Source organism: Pongo pygmaeus, chromosome 10 (genome assembly GCF_028885625.2).
Source record: "Pongo pygmaeus isolate AG05252 chromosome 10, NHGRI_mPonPyg2-v2.0_pri, whole genome shotgun sequence".
NCBI classification, from domain to species: domain Eukaryota; kingdom Metazoa; phylum Chordata; class Mammalia; order Primates; family Hominidae; genus Pongo; species Pongo pygmaeus.
In genome coordinates this window covers 6,192,493-6,201,965 of record NC_072383.2, presented here as the reverse complement: position 1 = coordinate 6,201,965, position 9,473 = coordinate 6,192,493, and the positions used below count along the sequence as shown (strand labels likewise).

General features: G+C 51.5%; 1 protein-coding gene across 1 annotated transcript in view; it reads left to right on the top strand.

Moving 5' to 3' along the window:
* Window positions 1-1,818: 1,818 nt before the first annotated feature.
* Window positions 1,819-9,473, top strand: part of VWF (von Willebrand factor) — a 175,656-nt gene continuing 168,001 nt past the window's right edge. The window contains exons 1-3 of the mRNA XM_054442726.1: window positions 1,819-2,069; window positions 3,293-3,347; window positions 5,189-5,353. Of these exons, the coding sequence (XP_054298701.1) occupies window positions 3,293-3,347; window positions 5,189-5,353 (220 nt within the window). The 5' untranslated portion in view covers window positions 1,819-2,069. The remainder of the gene's footprint in view (window positions 2,070-3,292; window positions 3,348-5,188; window positions 5,354-9,473) is intronic.

Sequence of the window (9,473 nt, the reverse complement as noted above, 5' to 3'; positions counted from 1 at the left end):
GACTTAATTCCCCCCCCACCCTGCCCCAAAACAAGTAGAGACAGGCAAACTTCCTTATCTTCTAGGTTGGGGGATGGGTTTTTTTCCTGGTCCACTGTTTGGAAGATGTTTCTCTTCAAACTTTGAGCTTTTGCAGGGATCTCTGTTCTAGTTCTCCCTCTGGGTCAGGCCCGTAGCTGCACTGCCCATTCTTGCAATGTGCGGCCTCCGGTCTGGAGGGTTCCCAGACTGGCCTACGCTCGGCCACCCATGGGCCTACCCTGCCTCATGCTCATTTAGGCTCCTCTTCCTCATTGACCCTTGAAGGTATTCCTTACTTTCCTCCCAGATCAGCTGTGGATTTAAAGAACATTTGTTGTATTTAGCACAGCATTTAAAGGTATTTTGCAATGAAAGGGTTTTCAGATTAGTTATTTAGTTTTTTTAAATAAGAGCTGGAAGTGGAACTCCCGATGGCCTTTTCTTTTTTTTTTTTTCTTGAGACGGAGTCTCGCTCTGTCGCCCAGCGTGGAGTGCAGTGGCGTGATCTCGGCTCACTGCAAGCTCCGCCTCCCGGGTTCACGCCATTTTCCTGCCTCAGCCTCCCAAGTATCTGGGACTACAGGTGCCTGCCACCACGCCTGGCTAATTTTTTGTGTTTTTAGTTGAGACGGGGTTTCACCGTGTTAGCCAGGATGGTCTTGATCTCTTGACCTCGTGATCCGCCCACCTCGGCCTCCCAAAGTGCTGGGATTACAGGCGTGAGCCACCACGCCCGGCCCCCCAATGGCTTTTTCTACTGTCTCATGCTGATTCTGCCTCTTGTGCCATTTTTCTTCCTTGGGAGTGTGCATCTTTCTCTCCTGGGGCGGTAAAGGGAGTAGTGGAGTGCGAGGTATGTGGGAAGGGAGGAGGTTGGAACCTAGTGGTTTCTCAAAGTCTTAGGGCAGGAGGTATCATGGAGAAGCAGTGAGGAGGTCTTCCATACCCAGACATGCCTCAGGGTGCTCGTCTCAGTGCCTGGAATCCCAGCACGAGAGTCATCTTCCCCCCACCCCTGCCCATTTCATCAGTTACTTATTTTAGTAGGAATTAGTTTAGTAGATGGTGTTGAGAATTAGGCTTTTGGGAATGGGAGGCTGGGAAGAAGAATTGTGTGTCTGTGTGTGTGTGTGTGTGTGTGTGTGTGTGTGTGTGTGTGTGTGTTTAAGGTCAGGGTACCAGAAGTGGGTAGAAGTGTCCTTGAGAATTAGAATTATTAGAATGTAGCAACAGTAGAAGTATTAGACTCAAACCATCACTCCCCACCTTCACCATTTTACAAAGGCCTAGGCTTGTGGCCAAGACCTTCATCTTTAACCGACCCATTCAACCCTGGCCGGGATCCAAATGGACTGTTTTTGTCAGGGCCAGGACCGGATCCTTCATACCTGGGGTGCATAGGAAGTGTTAGTGCTCCCCTTCCTCCAAACACAGCAGCAAAATTGGCTCAGGTTGAGGTGTTTTTCCCAACTTCCCTGGAGTCCAGCCCTGGAAGCTGATCAGGAAGCTGTGTTGTTCTAGTGTGATTCCAGCCTGGCCTGTATCAGCCTGCCCTGAGACAACCAGCATTCCTGGTTATCCCACACAGGTGGGGCACTCTAGGAAGACCAGGGATCAAGTGTGGGGGTGTAGGGATGGGGGGGTGTTTGGGGAGGGCAAGGCAGTTCATTAAGGCAGCGGCCAGGAAGTCTCCCTCCAAACTCTACAAAGCTTTATCAGCTTGGAGGTATTTCTAATACCATTTCCTTTCATTGTTTCCGTTTGGTAATTAAAAGGAGGCCAATCCCCTGTTGTGGCAGCTCACAGCTATTGTGGTGGGAAAAGGAGGGTGGTTGGTGGATGTCACAGCTTGGGCTTTATCTCCCCCAGCAGTGGGGAGTCCACAGCCCCTGGGCTACATAACAGCAAGACAGTCCGGAGCTGTAGCAGACCTGATTGAGCCTTTGCAGCAGCTGGGAGCATGGCCTAGGGTGGGCGGCACCATTGTCCAGTGGCTGAGTTTCCCGGGGACCTTGGAGATACCCGCAGCCCTCATTTGCAGGGGGAAGGTATGGCCTTTGGAAGGAGAGCTGGCTCAGTTGTGGGAGGAAGATGCAGGACTGACTGATTCCTGCTCCTGGGGAGCTGGGGTTCTCTGTCGCTGGACTAGAAGGGCTTTGTTTGGAGGGGCGGTTCAATTCAGCCAGGGATGATCCTAATACTCCCTCCTCCACTTGCCTCTGAGGGTCCTGGGGATGCTTTTCTTCATGCAGTGGGTTTTACCATTTGATAGTACTTCACTCAAATGAGTTGGAATGAGCTTTGCCCTCACCTCTGAGAACCTGGGAGCAGCCGAATGTACCTGTGTGTTAGGACTGGGAGGGGACACTTGCTCGGAGACCAAGACCTGGCCCTATCTGACATCTCAGTGTTCCTTCCATAGATATATCACAGATTATTTCACCTTTGGCTGGATGGGACCTTAGGTAGGAAAGGAGTCACCCCCAGAGAATCTCAGGCAACAGATTCTTCACTTCATTTAACAACCTTTTCCAGAGGAGAGGGGCTACAGCAGGGGCTCTAAGGGACTTGGGGTATGCTCTGCCAGCCACGATTAATTGTCCCTCTCTTGGGGGTCACACAGTGGGGAAGTCTGCCTGCATCCAGGACCGCTGGACTCCTGTCCATTTTTTCAGATGAACTCAGCAAACATTTGCTGGGCATCTCCTGGGTGCTAAGCATCTTGCCAGGTGCGGGGGTTGGAGACAAGGGAGACAGCCCTTGCTCTTGTGAAGGCACTTGTGATACAGGGTCAGGGGCCAACAAGCAAACTGTCAAGTTGGTGGTTCCTGAGCATTCTCTCTGTCTGGGCTGCTGTGGTGGGCACACAAGTGTAAGACGGTTCCTACTCGCCAGTTTGGATGCAGAGGCAGGAAGGAATGAGGTGTGTGTTAGCTCCCAGCTGCTTCAGGAGGCAGGGATGTGAGAGAGGCCCAGCGGGCCTGGAGGGAAGGGAGGGTTTTCCTCCTGTCTTGGGCCTGGGACTGTTGTCTGTGGAAAGGTGTCCATAGGTCCCAGCTCACAGCGATTGTTACCGTTGGGCATGGCACTGGCCAGGGGTCTTTTGGGGGGCCAGAAGGCCATGTTCAAAGGGGAAAAGGGGGTCATGAGGATCAATCTTTTCTCCTGCTTTAAAGAAATGTTTTTGCTACTGCATGCCCTGACAGTCGCCACACCAGCAGCCACCTACCTGGGCAGCAATGACCAGCTCACGTCTCTTGCTTCTCTGCAGATGATTCCTGCCAGATTTGCTGGGGTGCTGCTTGCTCTGGCCCTCATTTTGCCAGGTAAGTACAAAAGGGCCTCCATTTCTCATTCCTGCCCCAGAGCCATCTGCAGTGACCCCTTTCCAGGAATCAGCAGGTGTGGCTGGAGCTCACCTGTGTGCCCAGCCCCAATTTAGGCTGTTGGTTGCCTCCTGTGAAGGTTCTGCGGAGTTCCCACCCTTGACTTGTATTCCAGAGACCAGGTGCCTGCAAATGCCATCTCCTATTGGGGAATTAAGCATAAAGGTGGCACAGAACTGTCCTATATTATGGAGGCACAGGATGAGGAGGAAGGAATCCAAGACTTGGATGGATTATTAGTTTTAGATGAGATTGTGGAGATCACCTAGTTGAACCTCCCATGGTACAATGAAGAGACTGAGGGTCAGAGAGGAGAAATGACTGCTCCAAAGTCTCCTAGAGCCAAAATCAGAGGTCAGTCTTCCTGAGTCCCAGGCCAACACCCTTTCCACTGCACTACATCATACTGCTGCCCTTCCCTTGCTAAGATTCTGAGCCTGTAAATGGTGGGAGGGGACTTTTGACCTTGGGCACTTTCCACTTAGATGTCTCAGGTCAGCAGCTTCCAGCTGCTGCCCACAGGTGAGTCTGGGGAAAAAAAATATACATTTGTCACACTCTCTGCATCTTCCTACCAGGTGGGTGTTTTGCCAGGGAACCCAGAACACTTAGAGATTTACTGCTGTATTTCCCCACCTGCCGACACACACACACACACACACACACACACACACACACACACACACAGGCACACACACACCCATAGTCAGTGAAGGAGTTAGCATGTGACGCCAGAGGAGTTCACACTTCAGAGAGTCTATGTGTGAGACACACAGTCTGATCTGTTTAAAATTTAACCTGCTCAAGACATGCTAGTAGATTTATGTACAAAGATGCTCACTGCAATCTATTTATAATATTAAAATATATAGAAAAATGCTAGAAACCTAACAATAGAGGGCTATATTATAGACATTCAGATGCAAAATATGGTGCAGCCACTAAAAACCACATATTGGAAGTATATACAATAGCATGACAAATTATTTACAATCTATTGAGAAATAAACAGAGGTTATAGGTAGTTTGCATAAGGTGGTCACCAATTTATAAAAAACCCACAGCTGTGTATATGCTATACAACAAAATAGAAAGATGAACATTGAAATGTTAACTAACCATCGCTGAATGTTGGGTTACAGACGGTTTTAACTTCTTTGTGTTTTCTTTTTTCTTTTTTTTTTTTCGAGACAGAGTCTCGCTCTGTCGCCCAGGCTGGAGTGCAGTGGTACGATCTTGGCTCACTGCAACCTCTGCCTCCCGGGCTCAAGTGATTCTCCTGCCTCAGCCTCACAAGTAGCTGGGATTACAGGCGCCCACCACTGCACCCAGCTAGTTTTTGTATTTTTAGTAGAGACAGGGTTTCGCCATGTTGGGCAGGCTGGTCTTGAACTCCTGACCTCAGGTGATCCGCCCACCTCAGCCTCCCAAAGTGCTGGGATTATAGGCATAAGCCACCATGCCCGGCCAGCTTCTTTGCGTTTTCTTCTGTATCCTCCAACTTTTTAATAATGAACATGATGACATTTTAAATCGGTAAGTAAATGTCATTAAAACTAATAGATTTCCTGAAAAACTGTTCCTTAGTTATTGCTGTGAGTCTGGGGTCATATCTGGGAGCTGAAAGCAACAGCTTTAGTCTCATTTAGGATGGAAAATACCTCCCCACAGCCCAATTTCTGTCAGAGGCAGTGTAATTTCTTTGAGGCCAGAGAGGTTTGAGCTGATGGTCCCAGTTGTGGCCTGAGATCACCAGCCCAACCTGTGGCCTCTCCCTCCAGGGACCCTTTGTGCAGAAGGAACTCGCGGCAGGTCATCCATGGCCCGATGCAGCCTCTTCGGAAGTGACTTCATCAACACCTTTGATGGGAGCATGTACAGCTTTGCGGGATACTGCAGTTACCTCCTGGCAGGGGACTGCCAGAAACGCTCCTTCTCGATTATTGGTGAGTTCTGGGCAGTGCAAGGAGGAATTTAGAGGGAGGGCTGGCTGAGCTCAGCCCTGGTGTGGGGGAGGATTCCTGCTCTCGGGACAGTGTCTGAGCCAAAAGGTCACTGCAGAGAACAAGGAAAGGAACAGCCTTTCTGTGACACGTAGCCCCTCTTGGCTTTCCCCAGGTCTCTCCCCATGGGAGCCGGGTGGGATGGATGAAGAGAGTCTTCATCTTTGGTAGTTCACTGTGTCCGTTGCTCTGGGTCCAGGCACAGCATCAAGGCGAATGATGAACTAGAGAAGGTGCTTTGGAACGTGTAAAACTCCTTGCCAAAGGGAAGACTTATTGTTTTCTTGGTGGCCTGTGGATCAGAACATCAGCTTATGCTGAGGACTTCCTGTATTCCTGGAGAAGGGCTGGTACTGTCCCTGCCATGTCCCTGCATCCCCACAACAGCCCTGGGATGTAGCTGTAGTCATCCCAGTTTTACCAGTGGAGAATCAAGGCTCCTGGAGGTTGCATAATCCTTCCAAGGCCTGACAGACAATAAGAGGTGGAGCTGAGGCTGGGCATGGTGGCTCATGCCTGTAATCCCAGTACTTTGGGAGGCCGAGGTGGGTGGATCACCTGAGGTCAAGAGTTTGAGACCAGCCTGGCCGACGTGGTGAAACTCCATCTCTACTAAAAATACAAAAATTAGCTGGGTGTGGTGGTGTGTGTCTGTAATCCCAGCTACTTGGGAGGCTGAGGCAGGAGAATCGCTTGAACCTGGTTGCAGTGAGCCGATATACACTCCAGCCTGGGCAACATGGCGAGACTCCGTCTCAAAAAAAAGAAAGGTAGAGCTGGATTTTGATCCCAGGCCTCTTAGGCTGACAGAACATTTGTCTGGACTAAGGAGAGAGGACGCTTGCCAAGGTTGGGAGGGGCAGGGACGGAGGATTATGGTTTGGTGACCTCCACATACTAAAAAGTAACCAATGTGTGTGGCGTGTGAGGGAGGGATGCCAAAAACCTAGCAAACGTGGGTACCCCAGCCTTGGAACGGAGATGGCAATGGACAGGCTCATGCTGTTAAAGAAAAAATATTCATGACACTTGTTAAAGCAAGTAAGGAAGACTTTCAAGAGGGACTGCTGCCATGGGGGTTTTGCAGAGGGGGAGAGAGAGAGGGCTCAACTTTGAATACAACAAGGAAAAGTGAAGATTTAGGGCCAAGGAGGAGGGTAGGGAGTCAGTGGTAGAAAATTACAAAGAGGAGATGTCAGGAGTAAGAGGGATTCTGGTTAACCCAGCTTGATAGGAGTCTTGCTGAAGGCAGGCAGTCTTGCTGATCACATATTGAGGGTGGAGGCATTTTTCTAAATCGACCCAGCAGGATTCTTGTTAAAACTGGACTGAGGCCGGGCTCGGTGGCTGAGCACCTGTAATCCCAGCACTTTGGAAGGCCGAGGCGGGTGGATCATGAGTCAGGAGTTTGAGTGAAACCCCATCTCTACTAAAGATACAAAAAATTAGCCGGACATGGTGGTGCGCACCTGTAATCCCAGCCACTAGGGAGGTTGAGGCAGAGAATTGCTTGAACCCGAGAGGCAGAGGTTGCAGTGAGCCGAGATCGTGCCATTGCACTCCAGCCTGCGCAACAGAGCGAGACTCCATCTCAAAAAAAAAAAAAAAAACCACAAAAAACAAAAAAACTGGATTGAGCAGGCCAAGGACAGAGCCCAAGGCCAAGGCTTAATCTAGAAGAGGGCTCAGAAGTGCCCCACTCAAGTTTGGTCAAGGAGGGAGTCTTTGGCAACATCCAGACACTTACCTGAGATCTGGGCTGTAGGGCTCCTGGGGTCATTGCTCCATCAGTCAGCGGGGACTGACGCAGGGTCCTCCGTGTGCCCAGCACTGGGCTAGGCTCTGTCTAGCACCTGGCTATAGCTATGAGCTCCCCGCATTTCTGCTCTCTCCCTGAGGCCATCTTTGCTACCTGCCCTGACTCTGCTGGGAAACTTATCACATATGACTTCTGGGCACTGCCATCCTTCCCACTCCTCCATGAGCTCCTGAGGGACAAGGAGCATGTCTCACTCATCTGTGTTTCCTGGTGCATAGCTCACTGAGTTCTCTGTTGTGCTGAAGATTATGCATTTATTTATTTATTTTTGAGACGGAGTCTCTCTCTGTCGCCCAGGCTGGAGTGCAGTGAGTGGTGCGATCTTGGCTCACTGCAACCTCCGCCTCCCGGGTTCAAGCAAGTCTCTTGCCTCAGCCTCCCAATAGCTGGGATTACAGGTGCCACCATGCTTGGCTAATTTTTGTATTTTTAGTAGAGATGGGGTTTCACCATGTTGGCCAGGCTGGTCTCGAACTCCTGACCTCAGGTGATCCACCCGCCTCGGCCTCCCAAAGTGCTGGGATTACAGGCATGAGCCACCACACCTGGCCTGAAGATGTTTACAGAGTGTGTGTGAGGAGCCCTGGGGAAGGAGCTTTGATTGGCCAGAGAGGACAGGGGAGGGTGCTGCATGCCGTGGGGACAGCATGAGAAATGGGGAGGCTGAAAGGGGCATGTACTCCTGACGTGGAGCCCTGGGGAGGTCAGTGTGGCTGGAGCAGCAGTTGCCAGACTCCAGGCTGCATCAGGACCACCCGGAGGGCTGTGACAAATAGATCGCTGGGCTCTGCCCCTGGAGTTCTGACTCAGTAGATCTGGAAGGGGGCCTGAAAATTTCATGTCTAACAATCTCCCAGCTGCTGCTGCTGCTCTTAGAGTGGGTAACCAGACTTTGAGGGCGGGGGACTGGAGGAGAGTAGGCTGAGAGGCTGGGCCATCGGGTGAGGCTGCAGTGTAGGGTCTTGGGGTCTGATGGGGAATTTGAGTTGATTCCGCAGGCTGTGAGGAACTAGTATAGGGCCTTGTGCAGCAGGGAGGTGGTGAGAGGAAACTGGTTCTTTGCCAAGACGGTCCTGAAAAGGAGAGAGGTAGGAGGCGGAGTGGCCTTGGCCGTGGTAACCAGGGAGGTAGTGAAAACGCCAGAGATGCCCCGGGGCATGACAAATCAAGAAAGTCATCCTCAACACCAACCGTGAGGGTCCCAACTTGCTTCAGAGGCTGCAGCTGGGGAGGAGCTGGAAGAGCAGCTGGAGAGAACCCCCAAACACCTGGCCCTGGGAAGCTGAAGGCTCATGCCCTCCCTACTTTGGTGACCCCAGATTTTATTTAAAGTGGATTTTCCCATTTTATAAATCACAGCAGAGCTGATACAGACCCTTACCTGTGATGGCTGTGGGGTTGTCAGTGGGAATGGAGGGTTAGAAGTGACCGGGGGAGGCCGGGTGCAATGGCTCACGCTTGCAGTCCCAGCACTTTGGGAGGCCGAGGGGGGCGGATCACCTGAGGTTGGGAGTTCGAGACCAGCCTGGTCAACATGGCGAAACCCCGTCTCTACTAAAAATACAAAAATTAGCCAGGCGTTGTGGTGGGCGCCTGTAATCCCAGCTGCTCGGGAGGTTGAGGCACAAGAATCACTTGAACCTGGGAGGTGGAGGTTGCGGTGAGCCGAGATTGTGCCATTGCACTCCAGCCTGGGCACAGAGTGAGACTCCGTCTCAAAAAGAAAAAAAAAAAAGTGACCAGAGGAAGATTTTGATGGAGACACTGTAGTGCCCGGGTTGGGGGCGGGGGTCGGGGGGTGGATTGCTGTCTGGACTCCATAATCTGTGTTAGTTTAGCTCTGCTCTGGACTCCCTGCCCCAAGACGGGCTGGTAAACAACACATACTAATACCTTAGTCCCAGGCACAGAGTTCATGTTCTGGGCTCAGAGAGCCAAGTCAGCATGTTGAAAAAGCTCCCTTCCCCTCTTTGAGCCCAACTCCAGACCCCTCCCCATGTCAGGGTAGCCCTCCCAGGTGGGGACATGTAGCATGTGCTGGTGCCTCTGGGCTGTCTCTGTCACCTCCTTCAGGAAGCCCTCTTGCCTGTTCCACCCGTCCAGCACTGGGCTCATCAACTCGTGCTCACTGGTCGGTTTCCGTCCCACAGAACTGGGTGGCTCTGCCCCCAGCAGGGAATGGAAGCACAGACAGAGCCAGAGTTGTAGTCGGAAAACCTGTGTTCTCCTCTGCTCTCCCTCTTC